The sequence below is a fragment of the Emydura macquarii genome, unplaced genomic scaffold, assembly GCF_026122565.2.
Source record: "Emydura macquarii macquarii isolate MOO-44397 ecotype Brisbane River unplaced genomic scaffold, CSIRO-AGI_Emac_v2 contig_587, whole genome shotgun sequence".
Lineage (NCBI taxonomy): Eukaryota > Metazoa > Chordata > Testudines > Chelidae > Emydura > Emydura macquarii.
In genome coordinates, this window is record NW_027130724.1 from 3,294,625 (window position 1) to 3,315,926 (window position 21,302).

Genomic DNA, 21,302 nt, shown 5'->3' on the forward strand with positions numbered 1-21,302 from the left:
TTAACCCATATTTCCATCATAAGTGCAAATCTGAAAGCAGGGCTTCGGTTTATAACACAGCCAGAAATCCTACAAAAAACTCATGGCAGATTTTTTAAACTCACACAGCATTTTTCAGAGGGAGTAGAGCTAATAAATATTTCCCCTCAGAAAAGGATACAAAGCTGTTTGCCTGATGACTATTATTATAGCATCTCATGCTCCCATTAAGGAGAAACGCAACCAGGGGTAACTTGATGAGTCCCACTCCCTACCGAGTACTGCAGAAAAGGGTGATCTCAATTAAAATCATGAAGGAAAACCATGAATGCATCCACCTTCCCGCATTCACATGGTTAGGACAAAAGTGGAGTGAAAACCCTTCTTCTTGGTCTGACAGACTGTCCCCTCTCATTTTTGAAATGGATGGAAAGGAACAAATGACATGCTCAATACAAATTCAAACATTGATCTTCCAAGAAACCAGGCACAGGATGAAATCTATTTGGTCCAAGTAAATTTATTTCTACATTTTTCCTTCTGTAATACAATTAATTCCAAGAACAGACAATTGCACTGTACTTGCCAGAGATCAATATTTCTGACAACCCAAACAATACAAATTCATAATACATGCAGCACAAGACAGTACTGTGAAAGACTTTTTAGAGGATCCTTTGAAATAACCTTTGAGCAGAAGTGCATTAACTTGAATACACAATGAGAAAAAAAGCACATTATATCAAAGTATTGTCAAGGTGAGCCACTTCAGACAATTGTTCTATTGCACTCATGAAGGATTTATCTATGCATTCTCCTTCATATCTCAAGCCTGTCACAATTTCAAAAATCCACTTAGAGAGGCTGGAGCCAACGTTGTGACTCATGGTACAGAAGACTAGAATAGATTTGAAACTGCACTTCAATGCAGAATTGTGGAATTTGATATCTGAACCACAGGCTCCAGCTGATAAATGAATAGACCTAATTTGAGAGTATTCCAGAACTGTTTTGCTATAAATCTGAATTACAAGGTTCCCAATTAAGAGTTGACATTATATAGTCCTGGAGTGGGGTCTTTGCCCTTTAGTACAAGCAGAAGTGTTGGTACTATAAATATAAATGCTCTTTCTAGGATGTTTTCCCATGTAAATGTAGAAACTTCTTTTTTTAAGGGCAGGAGAGAGAAAATCTGCAAGAAAAGATTCACTACCAGAAAGATGAGAGAGACTATTTCATAACCATCTTTAAGGAGTGATACACACAAATACTTTCTTGTTCACAAGCTTTATCCATTCTGCACGCACAAACATTGGTACTGCCTCTTCACGATCACAGAGTGAACAGAAGTGCTGATAGCCCTCTACATCAGCAAGACATCCCATTTACAGACAAGAAAATCTTCAGTCTGACTCTTCATCCATCCCAGCTACAAGGAGGCCCGCTCCTTCATTTCCTGATGAATGAAACACATCCAACAGCATGACATGGCTAGTTAGCCCACAGCTGGGTAAGGACTTCTAATCAATATTCACCTAATCCCACCCAGATTTTTATTATTTAGAGTCTTTCATATTCGCAGATCCAAGAAACAAACAAATTAAACCACCAGCCTATTAACAGCAAATATCTGAAATCTGTTCATTCCTACTATTATGAAGTTGCCTAAATACTAACTTATCAAAGTGTGCTCACGTGACAGGTATTGCAATCCCATGCAGTATTTTTGGGGGTAGACTGGCTTTCTGGAGATATCACATTGTATGGCAGGGAAGCTGTGGAGCCTTAAAACTCCCTGGTCGGAAGGCAGTGGAACAAGGATCCTTGTCCAGACACAAATGATAGCTGGAAACACAATATCCAACTGGGAACTCCTGAATCAGACCATGGATGGGGGGGATGCAGGTGCAGTTCCCCTGAATCTGAGACACTAAGAATTTACACACAAGATTAATTCTCCTAATGAAAAGACTGAGTGAAACCAATTTCCCTTTACCAGTCTGAGTGTAGCTGTGCATTTCAAACACAATAATTATAACAGTAAAAAATGCTGTTAGTAAAAAGAAATTAAAAGACACAAGAGACAAAACATGTAGTTAATCAAACTGCAATTTAAAAAGACTCATACTTCTGCCATTATATCAGAAAAACTGTCCTTTTTGTGGCACTATTCAGGGTTATTCTTGAAACTTAAAAATTTCTGGTCAATGAATCCATTCGCACTGTGCTTTACCCATATTTCCTCACCTGCCATTGCAAAGAAGAATAAGGTTCTGGACCGCTACCACAGTGGAATTCTCGTTCTGTCCTGTAACAAGGTGCCTGTCCATAACTATGTGTACAGCATCTGGCTTGCTGGCTGAATTGAAGAAAAATAGTCAAATACTGATGTCAATGGACACTGGTTCAGAATTGGATTTCATACATCCAATGAGACTGCAGTACAAAGGTTAACTATTTCAAATAGACATAGCTGTTTGGTGACTAATTGTTATGTTGAGCTGTATACAAGATAGACAGCAAGAAACCTGACCCTACCATCAAAGCTTCCTGAGGTTTCAACAGGAGTTCCCTGCATGGAATGATAGCCAGATTGGCCCTTTATTTGTTTCAGTCCTCTATCAAGTTACTTATGTATTTCATGAGGCTATCCTGGGAAACAAATTGTAAAGTGCATTTCTTTAGCTTCCAGTCACCCTACAATGCATTATAAATACCCCTCATGTAAGATACCCAGGTTAGCAATCACTGCCTTACAAAGAGCCAACAATGATACAGATCTTCTGTCCAGTGAAAATACACGGATATACTGGTATTTATTAACAACATACTGGTATTTCACCAACCACTTTGGTCTTCTGTCTTCAATCAAAGCTTTTAAAGTGCTATTTTACGAAATACCATTAACCTGTCATTCTTTTTCTGTATTCCATCCCTTTCCTGACAACTGATGATAATCCAAATGCGTGGGTAGAGAAAAGTGGTTTAGCTCTGCACATACTCCTCCCTCCTGCTCAATCCACTTAGTAAAGCTTCAGACAAATCTGTATGACATCACAAGCAGTCACCATGGAAGTGACTGTAATATCAGATGCTGGAATATCATTAGTGAACTAATCAGGAAGGAGGAAGAGGCAGCTAATGAGAAAGGGGAAAGCTGCTATTTAAAAACACACACAAAGCTTGATTAGCAGCAGTAGTGGAAAAAAAAATTAACCTCAAATGTACACTGCAGTTCAAAGAGACACTGGCATCTTTTTTTTTTTTTCTCGTTAAAGAGCATGCATGTGAGGCAGTGTGTGTTGCTTAAGGATCTGACATTGTACAAATAGGATTTATACTGGAAACAATTTCTAACTCAGCTGTTTCAACTGGCATCAGCCTAAAGCTTGCCACAGTTTTGTTTACAAAAATTCCAATTGCTTATATATTGTGATAATTATGCTTAAATATTGTGCTTAATTATTTTTCATGTCTCTCTCCCCATCCCTAGTTTCAGATACCAAAAGGGGAATGTGACAGTTGCCTGGTTGTAACAGAGGAATGGAACCTTCTACAGTGTATTATTTCATTCTCCCCATGAATCTTAGGTATTACAATAAATATGGCTGAGCCTTCAGCATTAACTAAGCACAACAGTAGACATTCAAGACAGTAGCAGACTGAGCTCAGAATTTTTTCGTGTTAATGGATTTTAGTTCTCATAAATCATAGAAGTTGAAGCCTTGCAACTGAAAGACAAATTGTAACAGTGCAATTCACAAAGACACTTTACTTGAGAAAAAACAAGACTAATATTACAAAATCTGTTTTATCATATGACTAAGTAATTGTTCAAAGACAACCCACGAGCAACAAATCAAAACAATCAATAAACCAATTTTACATATAACTAAGCTTGAATAACATTGTAAACTGATGATCGGGGTGTGTTAATAAGACAGTACCATAGCATCCACCTGCACAAACTCCCATGTGCAATCATATAGACTCTGTCACAATCCAGTCTGTTAGATATTACACTGGTAAGGAATTTGGATTTTAAAACATTTTTAACTTGCCACAGTCTTTTAGCACATGGTGCATTTTAATTTAACAAGTGTAACAAAGCACATTCTGTAATGCTCCTTCTCACGTGTGTGGAAAGGGTATAAAAAACTATTTTACTACTCACAATCATTCGTAAGACATGAAGGGCTAAACAATCTGAACGTGACGTACCGCTAAAGGTAGCTCCAGAATCTTTCACAAAGTCTTCCACAATAATGGACAAACTGGCAAAACTGGGCTGCCTTATCAGCTCATACACAGAGGGCTGAAAAGAAACAGGAGAAGGAGATAAGTCTACATATCCTTTACTTTATTTACTCCAAGCAAAGCCAATGAGGAAAACACTGTCATAATCCATTCTTCTACCCCACTTCCTTCTTCCAAAAGTTTTAATAAAAATATGCAACTGAGGTTATTTTTTGGGTACTTAAAAAAACCCCAAATGCCAAAATATCCAATATCCTACAGATATCCAAATAAGGGAGCAAACTGGAAATTCTCATAGGAGTCAATCTCAGTCTGCATAAGAAGGTTAAGCACACAAGTACCTCACATTGGCACCAAGAGCACATGACTAGGAATTTGGGGCTTCTGTCTATTTTAGGGTTTGACGCTGGTGCCATCTGAGCACCTCCCACTTCATTAGAATAGCAAAGCAATGTCCCTAGGATGTCATGAGTTTTTCTGCACTTCTCCCATCTCTAATTCTGAGGTCTCTGCAAATCTTAAATAATGAGAGCTGAAAACAGTCTGCCAGTGTTAGGGAAGGAGTAGAACATCATGCCCAGAAAACCAGGAGACGAGCTGAGTTGATTGAGAACTGCATTATACCAATGCACCCTCAAGCTCTGTAATTATAAATACAATTCCACTTAATTAAATTTCCAATTGATTACTTTCAAGTTGTTTTGCAATAATGGTGATAGTAAGCTCTCTCTGATAAAAGCTTGTTGCTTGACCTCCATCAGCATTAAATCCAGTATAATCACCTGCATGAAAGGATGAACAAAGCTTTGTGCCAACAATGCATGGTAAGTCAGGATGGAATTACAGACTATGTTGTTTTGTAGAAAGCTAGAAATGCTTGGGGCTATTTTATAGCTACAGTGAAATACTCCACAGTGTGATTAGCTGGGATACTGTAATTCTGGACATTAAAAGGCATTCAGCTCCACCTCATGATTTGTAATGCCCCAAGGCATAGTGCTGTTCCAACCTGACACATTGCATGTTACATCTGCTTGCTTACTCACACAGGTATTAGTTTTCCTATCATGTTGTATCTTAATGGAACCCACATAGCAATATTTTTTTAACCCTAGCACTTCATAAAAGTTAAAACAAATAAGCCACAATAAAGAGAAGGTAACCTACCAAGAGCAGGTTCTCAAATTATCATGACATTGGGGGGGTCACAGAACCAATCTAATATCTTAATGCAAATGTGAGTAAAATTACCTTTCAGATAAAGCACAGCCTGACTTTCAGTTCCTTATGGTCTAGGTGGTGTTCACACACAACCATTCGCACATATAAAATCATCACAAAATAAGTAAACCTTATGTTTAACAAAACAACCTAGGTTATTGAACAAGCCCTTTGCCCTGTCACATGAGTGATCTGCTTCTGTTAGCTACTGCTGTGGCACTTTAACCTGCAGTGCTGGCTAAAGGGAGGTAAAAAGTCAGCTCTCCACTGCGTTGCTTTAGGGATCTGCCCATTCAACCATGATAGAAAGGAACTTCCCACTTCTGCATTTGCTGAAGAGCATGATAGTGACAACTAATTTAATATAGCAGAGAATGAAGGCCTGGATCCAGTAAACAAAATGCAAGCAATTAACCCCACTGAAATATCACCCGCTCTTGATCTCCATACTGCAGAGCCCAGTTACTTGGATTCTGTGTAGGACACAGTGTTTGTGTCTGTTTGCACATTTCAATGTATAACTGCACTACCAGTTTGAACAAATCTGCATCTTTCATGACCATAACTAGGCCACAATGCACATATTACATTTCAAGTATCAGCATATGCTGTGATATCAAATATATATGCACAAGGAGTCTGCATTACAGCTTCTGTGGGAACTATAACTTTTAATTTCCTGACTTTGTGTGTAAGTTTTCAACCACAAAAGCTGCATTAAGGATATTTACTATGCTTTTTCTTGATAAATGAGTACAGGTCCTGCAGAGATGGGCTATAGTCTGTGCGCAATCTGAGACACCACAGCCTAGCAGCACAACAGCATGGGAAAAAGATCAACAATGGCAGCATAAATTTGAATTTCTTTTAGTTTGCACAAATAGCGACTTTCCGAGTTAGATTTCTTTAACAGTTAAAAAGAAAAATCGTTCATAGAAATAAATTTTATCAGCAGAGTTTTGGCACCAAACTGAATACCACAATATTTAGGGACTTTTAACGCCATGAACTATCAGCCAGTGGCTATGGTGAATTTGTTTAGGGGTTTTATCACCTTCATTTGGTATTTATAAAATGCTGAAACTGAGCGCACTCACCAGAGCAAGGCTGAATTGCTGCAGCCCCCTTCTATGCAGTGTCTTGGGCTCCTACACAGCTCACCATCCTAGCCTACAGTGTCCCTTGCCAATGACGGTCCTGCAGCTCTTGAATAACAAGTTGTTGAAAATGCCAGATTGATTATTTTGATTTGGACCAAAGTCTCTTAAGACCTAGGATGAAACCAAAATCCCTGGCACTATCACACCAAATTACACTGCCTCATGCACAATAAAATCCTCACTTTGGAAGAAGTTACATGGGAAGATGCATTGTTTGCTTCACAGTACCTACCCCTGTCAGGCTGTACCCCTGAAATACCCAGGATTTATCTTCATTTGTGGCACAGCATAAAGCAGCAACTCCATGTCCCACAGCACAAATAGGCTCTAAAAACCAAACAGAATTAAGAAATTCATTTCATCATAAATATCCTGAAAGTTGCAATAGCCAAAATAAGATCCTTCATGTTATTGTATATTACTTTTTCTGAAAATAAAGTTATGTCGCATTGTCTGCATTCTTTTTGGTTTTACTGTTTTCTCTGTGCACCAGCTTACAAGACTAGGCCCCAATCCTGCAAAGTTACACATGGGTAGGGCCCTACCAAATTCATGGCCGTGAAAAATGTGTCACATGAAATCTGGTGCCTAGCCAGGGGCTCCTGCCCTGCGCAGGGCTCCAGCTGCTAGCCTGCCAGGAATGGGGAGATAGGAAACTTCCTCTTCGCCTGCAGGGCTGCTCCTGGAGCAGGTCAGATCTACCTCTTGGCTCTCCCGCAGCTGCAGGAAGCTCTGCAGCTCCAGCTGTCATCCCCTCCCTGGGCACGGGGCGGCTGCAGGTCCAGCTGTGGCGCCCCAACTGGGGCAGGAGACTGTTGGGAAAACTGGACCTATGGTAACCCACCCCCCATATTATGCAACCCTCACTTCTGCCCTGCTGCTAACGGAAGTGCTAGCTTTACAGCTGGGCACCTGGCCAGCAGCGTTCCTCTCTGACGGCCCAGCTCTGAAGGCAGCGCCTCTGCCAGGACCAGGGTAGAAGTAAGGGTGGCAATTCCACCATCCTCCTACAATAATCTTGCGACCCTTCAACCCTGACTGCCTTTTGGGTCGGGATCCCCATGGTTACACCATGAAATTTCAGATGTAAACATCTGAAGCCATGAAATTGACTAATTTTAAAAGTCCTTGCTGTGAAATTCACCAAAATGGACTGTGAATTTGGCAGGTCCATAAAAATGTGCTTAACTTTAAGCACACAGGTAATCCCAATAATTTCAACAGAACTACTCATGCTCACATGCTTAAATTAAAGCACACATGTAATTCTTTGTAGGATCAGGACCTTATTGAAGAGAACTCTGCAATGCTGTGCAACTGGCTATGAATTAAAAGCTCCATCTGACTCACAGGGCTCATCACTCTAGTTTTGGACACTGGTAAAGCAGAGGAATTCTCATTTCTCTCAAAAGCATTCTACAGTCACTGATCTTAATTTTATCCCTTTCAACAAGCAAGGTATGGCTATTTTTTTTAAGTAAAGGACACACAGATCTGGAGTAGTTTCCCAGTTATGATGCTTCTGGACTCTTCCAGCTGTGTAAATAATTTGAAGTTTGCTACCCACATCACCACTTACCTTCCATTACCACTCCTACAAGTGTTCACTGCAAGATAAATGGACTCTTGCATGGTCCAGCAATGAAGTAATGAATTAGGTACAAACTCCGGATTTTATTAAACAAAGTAAAACAAAAATCCCCCATAGAGTTTACCTACTGTTCTCGCTGCTGAAATGCTGCAATATCCTAGCCAGGTATCCACTGTTTGCAAGGTCAGTCATAGCCCCAGGACAGTTAGGAATCAACAAGGCATGGTATCTAGCACCTAGTTAGGAAAAGAGAATGTACAAGTTTGGACCACAAACATATTAACAGGCAAAAATATCTGAGCACCGTTTCTTTTCAAATGTATTTGATAAAGCAAAGAATACTCCACAAAAGTCAGACACATACCACAATATGTAAAAATATACCAAAGAAATTAAATAAAAATAAAGTATCTGTATGGTTCATTATAAAGTCCAGAGCGCAGGAAAGGGAAAGTTATATTATGGTATAAAGACCTACAAAGATCACAAGCTTCTAAAGAGATATTCTTAACAAGCCAAAGAGTTACCATGCTTCCTTCTGACTTCCACTATAGCAGAAGCCCATTAATTGGCCCCATAGTTAACAGTATGCCTAGTTTAGTATACCCCTTCTTCAACAGCAAATGTATCTGGCCAAAATATTGGCTTTTTATTAATCTAACATTGTCACTGTTTGCCCATATATAATGTATATTAAGAGAGAATTTTTAGCACAACTTTGATTCAATCAGGGGAAAGACCTTTCAAATCACACATGCTTCTTCCCAATCTACACTAGGGAGTAGAGGCCCACTGCAACACTAGACAGGCCCCATATCTTGGCTGAAATGCATAGCAAAATTCACAATGAGAAAGATAAATTCAAGCTCCTTTGTCCTCACTTCAAACAAGGCTCTGCCCCATCTCACTCCCTGCCTACATCAGTTCCTCAGTCTGATCTTACAGCTTCTCATGCCTCTTCCAGTGTATGAGGTTCTATCCTTTTGATTTCTTTGTCCACTCCTGATTTACACCTTCTTTCATGAACCCTATCATTTAACATATGACAAGCTCTCTCCTACTCTTCCTTAATAAATGTTAAGACCCAGTTCATCAAGCTACAATACACTCAGTACTTTTCCTGTATTCTGTTGCACTGCATCCACATACCTTTCTATTGTAAGCGCTTGAGGGAAGGGACTGTTAAGCATATTCTACCTGAACAATGTTGAGTACATGTTAATAAACAGAAGAAAAGACATTTTATAGTGTCATCTCTTCCTGTAGTTTTTGTCTCAGTGACTACTTAAGTTGTCCATTTGCAGTAGAAGATGTGGCTTCTCCAGGAAATTGTAACAAGGAATAGACTGAGCAATTAGAGTGGGAAGACAACTGTGATGCCCATTCTGCAAGTATGACAGACCATCTACAAAAACATAGATCCTTTCACATTTTTTACTCCCTTCTTCCCAAAGCTTTAATGCTCAGATGCATTTGTTTCCACAATAAAGAGTGGAGACACGTACGGCTAACCTCAAAGATACTCACCATCAATTGACTCCAACTTGGCAGGATTTGCATAAGATTTCATACGGAAGTCCTGTATCCAACGCATGTTGCTCTCATTCACATCGACAAAGTCAATTAACTTCCCCTAGTTGAATCATTTTTTAAAAATTGTGGTTAATTTCACTGAATAGTTTTTTGTTTAGTCTGTTTCTGTGTGTGTGGAGTTTTTTTGTTTTTTTTTTAAACAGGGACTTTAGTGCTCATTGGAACCAAAAGTTGTCTCTTTGTCCACAGAAAAGGTACTTCTGACTCCAAGATAACTTAATCCTGAACTCAGGAAGTCATATCTAACACCAGGTCTATACTACAAACTTTTGTTGGAGCAGATATGTCTGTCAGAAGTGTGAACAGATGCAATGTCTGACCAACCTAGCTATACCAACATAAGCCTCTAGTGTAGACATGTTTTTGCCAGTATAGTTTATTTTGCTCACGGGGGCTGGAATAAGCAAAAGTTAGTATACTGCTATAACTGTTTTGGCAGAGTATTATTAGTGTAGACCTGGCCTCAGTTTGAGAAGAGGATATTTCATCTTCCAGGGCACAGTTAATCCCTGGCCTTTTAGGGGCACAAATCAGAGTACCGATTAGTGCCAAATGTGATAAAGATTTACATGACCTGTTAGAAATGAACTTGTTTCAATCATAAAATGATTTTCAGTCACTACTGTCCTGGATTTTAACTGGTGATCTAGAGATAAAGGCCTCTTCCAGTACCATGGCTGTATATTTGTCAATTTGACAAATTATGTTTTTCCATGAAAAGCCTTTTTCACTCTATTTTGCCTGTTACAGAGCTAAAGCTCTTCCATGAATTTCTGCATATTTGGCTTTTTTATTTTTGTAAAAAGTCATGACTGACAGCTATTCTATTGGAATATGACGTTTAAACTACAATTGTAACTGTTGCATTTGTTTGCTGTGAGGAAGCCATGACAAGCAACCAGACTTAAGAATGTAAAAATCAAGATGACTTTATCAATATTATTAAATAATGAGGAATGCAATACAGAATCTCTTCAAATGTACCAGCAGGGATCCCAATTCTACAAACATGTATGCATGGGTTTACCCCTATGCATAGGAGTGTTCCCACTGAACTCAGCTGGACAATCACATGCTTAAAGTTAACCATGTATGTAAGTGTTTGAAAAATCCAGGGCTTTCATCTGTAAAGATGATCAGAATTATCTCAACAAAGGGCTACAATACCTTTCCATTATTACTAGTTTATATATTAATGCAGTACTGGCTGTTTTCAGACCATCATAGTATGTACTGGTGTCAATTGCTGTTCTCTCACACTTACCCCTGGAGTGGCAACTTGTAGATTAAAAGCAGAGCTAGCAAGTGTAAAAGAATGAAGAAAGGATTGAGCAGACACACCTAGAAAACAGAGTTAGACAATTTAAGGAAAGAATCACCATATCTTAAACCTATCTACACTGTACATATTACACCTATTAGTGTATATTAAATGAGTCTTCAGGTCACTTAAAGGCTCCTAAGGCCTAGGAGCATTTTTAATAATGTCGGGAGAAATATTCTGTATTCAAAAAGCTAATGTATCATTCTTGGACACTCTAGACTTGATGTTAGTACTTTAATAACAGCATTGGAAAACGCAATGCTTTGAAAAAAGGGAACAGCACAGGCAGTATCAGTGGTAAAGAGAGAGCAACAAAATCCCAAAGTCCCAGACCAATAAAAAAATTAGTTGATACACAGTCTCCAAAAAAGGAACAGGGCTAACTGTGCCATCTTCAGAAATTTCTAAAAGAATGACTTAGTAGATCTGACATCTAACGCAGCAGGATAAAGAACTATGGGAAAGGATCATACCTGCACACTCTAATTATAGAAATCTTAAATTCCACTCAGCAAGTTCTAGCCCAGGGGTGGCAAAACTTTCTGATCCCCCGAAAATCCCCTCCTTGCTGGGCAAATTCTCTAGCACCACCACCCTGCCACAGGGCAGAACCTCCGAGCTGCCCACCTGTTTGATAGGTGGAGAATGCGGGGGGAGGAGAATGGGGGCTCTGTGAGCCACACTTTAACTGTAAAAGATCTGCATGCAGTTCACAAGCCAACAGTTTGGCCACTCCTTCTAGCCATTTAGGCATTTTTATGGCCCGCATCAGCATACTAGCTCAACAGTTCACAAACATTAGTGAATTCATTCTCACAACACTACTGGAAGATAGGGAAGTATTATTATCCTTAGTTTATAGACGGGGAACTAAGGCATAGAGAAATTAAGTGACTTGCTTAAGGCCACCCAGGGAAGTCTGGCAGCTCTGATTAGTGAACCCATTAGTTCGGCACCTGAACTACCAGACCAGACGACTTTTGTCTGCAGTGTCCTCCCATCTTTCTCCTCCTGGAAGTGATGAATACATCTCTCTCCCACCATAATTTGTACAGAAACCCAGTCTACCAGCCAGATCTAAAACCAGGCAGCTCCAATTTTCTGATCGCATGGATCTCATTTTAACACAAGATGGTCTTGTGGGGCCGGGGGAGGGGGTGTCTCCCACTTGCACTCGCACGGGCCCGTTCGCCTCCCGGGGCCGCCCCCGCTGGGAGTCGGGGCGAGCAGCGCTACAGCTGGCCGGGCGAGCGCCTGTTGGGCGGCCGGTGTGGCAGCCCCGCGTGTTCACGACGCGGGCCCGGGGCTGGCAGGGAGGCGGCAGGGCAGGGCCCGGATCACAGCTCGCGCAGCAGCAGCAGCCAGCAGGGGCCAGGCCAGGCCGCAGGGCAGGGGCGAGCCCAGCGCGCTCTGGGCCAGGCGGCTCCCGCTCCCGTCCCTCCCGCCCGCACAGCGGCAGTGCCCAGCCGAGCCGAGTTGCACGGCGGGATGTCCAGGACGGCTCAGCTGCTCCCTCCCGCCGCAGCAGGGGCGGCCCCGCCCGGCCCAGCCCAGCCCCGCTCCGCTCTCTGCCGCCCCGAGCCGAGCCACGTGCTGCTGGCGGGGCCCCTCGCCCGGCCCCAACGGACGGGGCCTCCCGGCCGAGCTGCCACCGGCGCGGGGCAGGAGCGGCCTCTCTCACCCCCGGCAGCCGCGCTGGCGATGATGAGGCAGGCGGGCTTGCCGGGCCGCTCCGACATGGCGCTGGCGGGGCCCGGCGGTGGCGGCGGCGGCTGCTGCCTCCTCATGCGGGAGATGGGCCCAGCCGGCCGGACACACGGCCCCGGGCCCCGAGCCCGGCCCTCACTGCGCAGGCGCTGGCCGGCCCGGCAGCGACACCCGTTACAGCGAGGAGGGGCCGCCTCGACTCCGAACGGCCGTTGCCCCGGTCACCCGCGGGACAAAGGGCTGGGGCGCGCGGACAGGTGTGGGGGGTGTCATGTCATGGCCAGGGGGTGGGGCTACGGGGAGCTGAGAGGAGGTGTCATAGGCAGGGGGTGGGGCTAAAAGGGGGCGTCATGGCCTGGGGGGTGGGGCTAAGAGGGGGTGCTCTTGGCAGTGTGGTGGGGCTTGGATGTCAGGGGCCCAGGGCCAGGCAGAGCACCCTTGGCTTAGGTGAGCTGCAGGGAGGAGTCACAGCTGCTTGTTAACTCAAGCGAACCTTCAACTACACACAGTCAATCTCTGTTAAGAGAATGATATTAAGGTGGTAAAGTCAAGCACTCAGAAGTTAGGAAATGCCAGAATTAAGGTTGCTGGATGGTCGGTGGGTGGTGTCTTAACACTGGCAACCTCTCTCACCACACAACCCGGATTCATCCCCAGAGCAGGGGCAGCCTGTGCACTGAACAAAGTTGGGGGGGTCCTATGGGGAAAAAATCCTGTCATCATGTAAGTAATGATGGTAGCATAATGGAAATGTAGTAGGGGCCCAAATTAAGGCTGCACGGATAACTTTAATTCTGGCATTTCACAACTTACAAGTACTTGACTATGCAACCTTAATATTCTTTTTCCAGGGGGGCTTTTCTTGTTTTGTTTTCTTTGTTTATTATGTCATTTCCTAGGTTTTCAAAAAGTAAACTGAAAAAACAGTATTTCCACTATGTAGAATCATACTGAGTTCTATTATCCCCCTCCTTGCTTCTTGTCCCCATCTTCCCAGCTGCCTTTCCTGAGCCTCTTCTTTCAGTCCCTCCACTTCTCAGCTCTACAGCCTAGTCTAGCTGCTCATCCCAAGCCCACACTCTACCCTAGCTCCTCTCATTCCATTCCCAGTATCAGAGCTTCACATCCCAGTTCCAGTCCACCCCCCACCTCCACCCCTGGCTTCTCAGCTCAGTCTTTCCCCTCACTCCATGCTCAGCTCCTCTCCTGTCTGCATTCCAGTCAGATGATTTCCTCCTTCATTGCCTGCCTGGGCACCAGAAGGGGAAACTCAGGAACAGAACAGAAAAGGTAGACTCTCTGTTTCTGTACCCACCGCCACATCAGCCCTTAGCTGCCAAGAGTAGCTGTAGCAATTTTCAAAAACAGTCCTGCCAGTGCTGAGCATCTGCAGTCCTTGCTCGGCGCATGCTCAGTCATGGCATGGGGATGGGTTGGTGCAGCCAGAATCCGGTCACATAGAAGCTGTGATGGGGGGGCTGGAGCATATTCAGTGCAGATGGAATCTTCAGAGAATTTAGTAAACTCTAACAAGTCTCTAATCTAGTGTTCAGGTGCAAACTCAGATTTTGAGAGCCTCATAGCTCGGTTAAATTTGGGCATACTTTCACAGGGATGGCAAAAAGTATATACCTGACACCAGCTACTCCATTTCCTACATTTCCAGTTTCTACTCCAGAATAGAAGAGGTGTTAGAGCTTCTCAATGAATGATTGTTAGGATTTTTTAACATGGACAAATCAATGTATTTTCCCTTAACCTTGTCTTTGGAAACAGCTAAACTATTTTTGCTGAAAATTTCCAAAAATAAATTCAGCCTGAGGCAGACACTCAGCAGGAAAATTTCAGCCCAAACAGTTAAAATTTGGCAAGGTTATAAGTAACTTTAAACACGGTCTTAAAATAGAAAGGGTTAGGCAACCTTAACTATAGGCTGTGCTACCTGCATGCCTATAATAACAGAAGTTTTCATTTTCAAACATAGGTGCTTAAGGCTAGGCACCTAAATCCATAAATAAGTGGCTTGGGGCCAGATTTTCTGAAGTACCAAGTATCCACAACTCCAGTTTAAGTCACTGGGAGCTGCAGATAGTCAATACTTCTGAAAATCAGGCCAATTATTTAGGTGCCTACATTTTAAATACGGATTCATGTGCCTAACTTTAGACACCAAGTTTTAAAATCCCAGGCTAAGATACTTTGCTAAAAGCCCTTAAAAATTGTCATGAACTCTGTGTTTCTTCTCCCAGCATTGCTGATCACCAATTTATTTTCAGCCTTCATTTCAAGACCTTATTTACTTTGTGTCTCACCCAAAGAGACACAACTAGCAACTGAACCGACAATTGAGGGATTCCCATTCTCCAGCTCTAACCACAAGAGTAAAATTCTTTCAGGATTGTGTACTTGAATTTGAAAAATAATTTGCTTTTCATTTGAAACCCTCCTGGTGCCAATATTCTCCAAACTCAGGATTGGAAAAACTGAAATAGTGCTGCTTAGATGGTGGGCACCAAATCTGACTGAGCTCAAATACCTCATTACGCATCATAAGACATGTAGCAACCATTACTCTAACATCTTTTATCATGTCAATCATGCAGTGTTTCTCGCACACTAAGACAAGAAGGAAATAAGCTCACTTTCTTGAACAAAAGCTATTTTTCATTTATTGGAGTTTGACACCAATTGTATTTCATTCCTAATATATTCCAATGAACCTCTTGGGGAAGAGGTGCTGGTACAGGGATAGAAAGGAGCAGCCATTTTGCTTTCCCTGCATCCTTTAAGACGCTGCAGTTGCTATCAAAATTCACAATGATGAGATAATAAAAGATCTCCCTGAACTAACCTATCAAGTTGCTATGGCAGCTGAAAGAATGAAGATTGAAATTTGTGGATCCAGGACTTGAATGATTACATCGAGCCAGTAAAATGAAAATCAGAATTGTAAACCAAGTAAATAATGCCATCCAAATATTTGCCCTAGAAGCATCTTTCCCATTCTTCATATCTACTGCTGGATTGCCTCACTTGTTTATTCTCCTAATTTTTAATGACTTGTTAATCTTTGAAGAATATGTTAATTTATTGTAAATATTGTTTTTGGTGGCCCATCTCACCAAAGGAAATCTATTTTCTGCAAACCTTGTGCAGTAACAGTTTCTGGATTTGCATTTTTCAATTATTATTTATATTCATTCATTAGGCTTATTCTCTTGTTATTTCTTAATGGAATATAAGGCATCAGAGTCAGTACACAAGGGCTTAAAAAAAGAGAGACAACAGCATCTTTTTATTATTTTGTGTATTTAAAGAAACCTGTTTTTAATGTTATATATTATTTTCTGCTTCAGTTGTAAAGCAGGCTTCAATAACTTGATGTAGCCACAGATGCATTCTGTGATGTCATAGGACTCGTATGTAGAGTGTTTGCTGCTTTTCCTAACAGGATTATAACCCTTAAACGCAAAAGTTTAACAGTCACCTCTACAATATTAAGGCATAATAACTTCTCAAAGGCATGGAATGTGCAACAGTCAGATGTGTTGAGCCTTTGATATAACAACAAGTTTGATGAAGTTGGGATGCATGTTGCTTGTTATGGTTATCTCTTGAAGGTGGAACCAGAAAGCCTTGTTTGAGTATGTTATTGATAATGTTGTAGGAAATATGAAAGTGGTAAGGAATGCACAACTCTTTCCTCTTACTTCTTATTTCCATTCTATTAAGGTTTTTTTGGGAGAGTGGAATATGTCTTGCTGCAACCTGAACTGCCACTAAATGTAATTTTTGTTTGCCAGTTGGACTTTGCAGAGAGCATCCTGGTGTCTGAATTCAGTTTAATTTTTCAATCAGTATTTAATTCCTAAATTATTTCATTAACTCCTTGATGTCCATATATATCTTTACACTAGGCTAGGGTTCTCTGCCCATCCAAACGCCTCACCTCTTCTTTCTTATGTACTCCCCTTCCCTGCCAGCTTCATTTTGTGGAGGCATTGAGCATCTGCATCTCTCATGGACTTTAGTTATAGTTGCAGGTGCTAGGCACCTCTGAGACAATAGGTCATTAATTCCTAACATACTGGGCTTTGATCCCAGTAGATATGTAGCCAGATTCCCGTCTGGTATACATCAGTATTGCTCCATTGACTTCCATGAACTTCCATCAATTTACACGAGTTGATGATCTGACCCTTGTGCATAAATCTTGTCTTGGGCTACAAGTGAAATGGTTTCGGTGGGTCTTATTCTAATTCCTAATTTATGTCAATCACAAAACCCGCACAGCGTTTGGTAAAATAGGGCTAGATTCTCTGGTTCTGTCAAGTTGCCCTCATCTCAGCATTGGGCTGCAGGGGCAAAAATGGCTTTAAAGGGGACTCATAGTCCCTTAATCCTAGGGCTATCTGGTAACTGGTCAGGTCCCAGAATAAAGGGCTGCTCTACTCTACACCCAGCTTCTGTGGTCTCAGGGAGCTGTTTGGAAAGCTAGGGATTGCCAAATTGTAGAGAGGTCCTGGAGGCTCCTCCCCTTTACTCCAGACTGCTCACTGTGCTCAGGTCTGAGACAGAGGGTGCCTTCCATTGGACAGGTAAACTGGCTTGATGGTTGCTTTGTGCGTGGCCTCAGGTCACAGTAGCTTTAATGGAGCAGAGAATCTGGCCTGTTGTCTCTGCTTAGTTGATCCTTGCTAATCTAATGTCTTTAAAAATCTAAACTCAGGGTGCAAAATGATACATCATATTCTGACCTGAGTAGATTTATCAATTAAATGAATGTGGCCACAGTCCTAGATTCCCCTGCCTTTTTTCCTACTGATTACTCATACATACCCCTTCATGCTGCCTAAAATACAAGATGGCCCTGCAATGGTTTACATAGTGGGTCTAAAAAACCAATTCCTTTGTAGTGTGATTGTAGCTGGGTTTGTCCCAGGCCTGAAGAAGAGCTCTGGGTAAGCTCAAAAGCTTGTCTCGTTCACCCATAGAAGTTGGTCCAATAAGAGATATCTCACCCACCTAATCTCTGAAAGAATATTTGTTCAGCATCTAACCAGCCCCAGTTGCTAAGAGGTTAAATTAGACAGTGATGTCACAGTCTGCAATGTTCCACTGTTCACTGTGTGCCAATGTGTCAATTTTATTGGATCACGTGACTGGCTGGTTCTGGAGATGATCTGCTGCTGACTTCTCTTTCCAATAAGCTCTAGATCAACATTTAGATTTCCCTATGCTGGATTTGGCTGGTTAGAACTGTAAGTAAAGCCATTCTGTCAGTATCTAGATGACTGTGAAACATACCTACTACTGTACCATGTCAGAGAAGCCATTCCTTTTTATAGGGTTTTGATGTTATGGCTTTATTTGTCTTTATTTGGCTGCTGCCTCAACAGGTACAAAACACAGCTGCAGTGCAGCTCAATACATCACTTTCAGAGTGACATGGGAACTTTGAACAATGTCCTGTTCTTTTGCCAAGCAGTGGCTGGAGTGGGGGAGAGCAGTGAAAGGGTTATTTCGTGTAAGTAAATAATTATAAGGGTAGCTTCTGGATTTCTGAAAAAGAACCCTTTAAATGATAATATTTTCAGTTCAGAAAATAATCCAGCAGGACTAGAAATGTAGAAACATTAGACTCCATGTCTTGTGGTAGTGTTGTGAGGCACAAGGTCAAAAAACAATTTCAGTACTCAATAATAGAATGCATGTGTGTATATTTATATCATATCTCTGCAACTGAGTGCTCCATAATATTTAATTGTTGGTTTTGATTCAACTGGAAGAAGGAACAAAGTAAAAGGCATTTATTATTCAAGATTGTACAAAGGCATTAAGTATTGAGTCAGGTCTAAGACACAAAGCTTAGATCTGAGCCTGCCTCAGCTCATTATAAAGGTTGGGGCCAGTCACAAAGTCTGAATCCAAATTCAAACTTTCCAAAAGTTCAAGGTTGCATTCAGGTCCCAGGTTTTGTCAACCTCTAAAAATAATGGGAATAAAACCAATGATATAGTAGTTGCCCTACAGGATCAGAACGTTGGTCCATCAAGTCCAGTATCCTGTCTCTGGCCAATACTTGATGCTTTCAAAGAAAGCCTCATTATGCAGCTATCTCATTGGCCAGTGCCATTGTGTATTGAGAGAGGAGGGTAAGTGGGAAGAATTCCTTCAAGTATTTTCAATTTCTGCTTGAATTTGCACTTCAACAGGTCCTTCCTGCAAATATAGCTAGCAAAAGAATAGTCATCTGTGATCCTATCTATCAGCCTTTCTCTGCGGGAGGCTGAACACACTGTTAGTCATGTAGACCTTTGAGTCCACTGATTAAAAGGGACAGTTGGAAAACATGACTCAGTGAACTTATTAAGCTTTGTGCATTGTGTGTTATCACCCACACAGGAGGTCAGTTTCAACCCACACCTAGAATGCATTTCGTGAATTTCCCCAAACTCCAGAGAGTAAAGAGGGATGAATTCTTTGAACAAGGTAAAACCATTTGAGCTCCCTAAACTTCTTCAATGCGCTTTGGATGAGGTCCCTTCTTGCTAACTACCTGATAGAGATGTTGTGAGGATTAATCATACAAGCTGGAATTCACCCCTGTGCAGAGGGCTAGAACAAGGATTATGCACCACTTAGTTTCTTGTGCCGCATTTGGGTGAACTTCACTCTTAGTATTTGTATGTTGTTTTAAAGATGTGAGGTACTAAATAAGTATTATTATATTTTATGGCCTGAATTCTCAGTTATACTAAGGGCAAGTCTACATTACAAAATTAAGTCAACCTAAGTTGTGTCAACATACAGCCAGCACAATAATTAAATTGCTTTTCCATGTCCACACTCCACTCCTTGTGTAAGCAGTACATGTCCTCACTACCAGTGCTTGCATCAATGCAGTTAGCGGTGCACCGTGGGTAGCTATCTCACTGTGCAGCTTGCCACCATCTAGTGCAGGGTGTTTTGGGAAGGGTTTGCGCTGCCTCCTGGGGACATGTGAGTCACACAGGGGTGACTGGGAACACAGTTTCAATGTCCTATGATGCAGTTTTCTCCATCCTATAATTTTACCTGCATCATCCCGTCACGTTTCACACCTCTTTTCAAAAGCTCTGCAGACCTGCACATCCGCCATCTGTGTGAGAAGCATGGATCCTGCACAGCTCTGCACTATTGTGATGAGTGTTGTGAGCCTGGGGCACCTGATCCCACAGTATTTGCAGAGCTACCAGAGGAGCCATGGGGAACATTACGATTCCTTGGAGACTAGCTTGCTGTGGGACATAAAAAGAAACAATCCAAGGTTGCTGTAGACATTTACAGAGCAGCTGCAGATGGTGGAGCGCCAGTTCTGGGCCTGAGAAATAAGCACTGACTGCTGATCACATCATTATTCAGGTTTGGAATGATGAGCAGTGGCTGCAGAACTTTTGGATGCGCAAGGCCACATTCCTGGTTATGTGTGCTCATCTTGCCCCAGTCTTACAGTGCAATGACACCAAAATGAAAGCTGCACTGACAGTGGAGAAGTGGGTGGTGATTACTGTGTGGAAGCTTGCAACGCCATATTGCTACCAATCAGTCAGGCATCAATTTGGAGTTGGGAAATCCACCATAGGGGTTGCTGTGATGCAAGTGTGCAAGGCCATTAATTGCATCCTGCTACAAAGGACTGTGACTCTGGGCAATGTGCAGGACATAGTGGATAGTTTTAAAGCACTAGGGTTCATGAAATGCAGTGGAGCGATAGTTGGCACGGATATCCCTAGTTTGCCACCAAGTCACCTTGCCATAGAGAAAAATCAACAGAAAAGGCTACTTCTCTTTGGTATTGCAAGTGCTGATGGATCACTGAGGATGTTTTACCAACATCAACGTGGGATGGGCAGGGAAGGTACCTGACACATGCATCCTTAAGAAAACAGGCCTGTTCAGAAAGCTGCAAGCAGGGACTTTCTTTCCAGACCAGAGGATTATCATTAGGGATGTTGAAATGCCAATCGTGAGCCTGGGAGACCCAGCCTATCCCTTACTTCTGTGGCTCATGAATCCGTACACCAGCCACCTCAACAGCAGCAAGGAGCACTTCACTGATAGGCTGAGCAGGTGCAGAATGACAGTTGAATGTGCCTTTGGCCATTTGAAAGACAGTGCAGTCTACTCATGAAATTAGACTTCAGTGAGAAAAATATCCAAATAGCTGTAGCTGCCTGCTGTGTGCTTCATAATATTTGTGAAGCCAAGGGGGAAAGGATTCCTCGAGGTGGAACAGCTGTCTGCTGATTTTGAGCAGCCAGATTCCAGGGCTATCAGAAGAGCTCAACAGGGAGCTATGTGGCTCAGGGAGGCTTTGAAAGACCATTTTAATAGTAAGCCACAGTAATGTGGTGTTGTAGTGTGCTCTGCTTGGCATTGTATTTTTGCACTGCAGTATGAACTGTGTAGTGAGTGCGTGTGTGTAGTA

General features: G+C 42.2%; 1 protein-coding gene across 2 annotated transcripts; it reads right to left on the reverse strand.

The window, feature by feature from the left end:
* Positions 1-481: 481 nt before the first annotated feature.
* GATD1 (glutamine amidotransferase class 1 domain containing 1) lies at positions 482-13,106 on the reverse strand. Of its 2 annotated transcripts, none has more exons than XM_067540532.1 (8): positions 12,807-13,106; positions 11,066-11,142; positions 9,736-9,841; positions 8,337-8,444; positions 6,850-6,944; positions 4,201-4,294; positions 2,227-2,338; positions 482-1,435 (listed from the first exon to the last, which is right to left on the reverse strand). In XM_067540532.1, exons 1-8 carry the CDS (start codon positions 12,910-12,912, stop codon positions 1,429-1,431), a joined length of 705 nt encoding a protein of 234 aa, XP_067396633.1. In that variant the 5' UTR covers positions 12,913-13,106; the 3' UTR covers positions 482-1,428. The 2 variants fall into 2 exon arrangements, with proteins under 2 accessions (XP_067396633.1, XP_067396634.1); XM_067540533.1 differs by lacking the exon at positions 12,807-13,106 and adding an exon at positions 12,082-12,250.
* Positions 13,107-21,302: the final 8,196 nt, after the last annotated feature.

Excerpts from the sequence above, each read along its gene's own strand:
- GATD1 (XM_067540532.1), bottom strand. The coding sequence starts at position 12,912 with ATGAGGAGGCAGCAGCCGCCGCCGCCACCGCCGGGCCCCGCCAGCGCC. Across the intron at positions 9,842-11,065 it reads TACAAGTTGCCACTCCAGGG|GGGAAGTTAATTGACTTTGT; the intron begins GTAAGTGTGAGA and ends TGATTCAACTAG. Across the intron at positions 2,339-4,200 it reads TTCTGGAGCTACCTTTAGCG|CCAGCAAGCCAGATGCTGTA; the intron begins GTACGTCACGTT and ends TCTTCAATTCAG.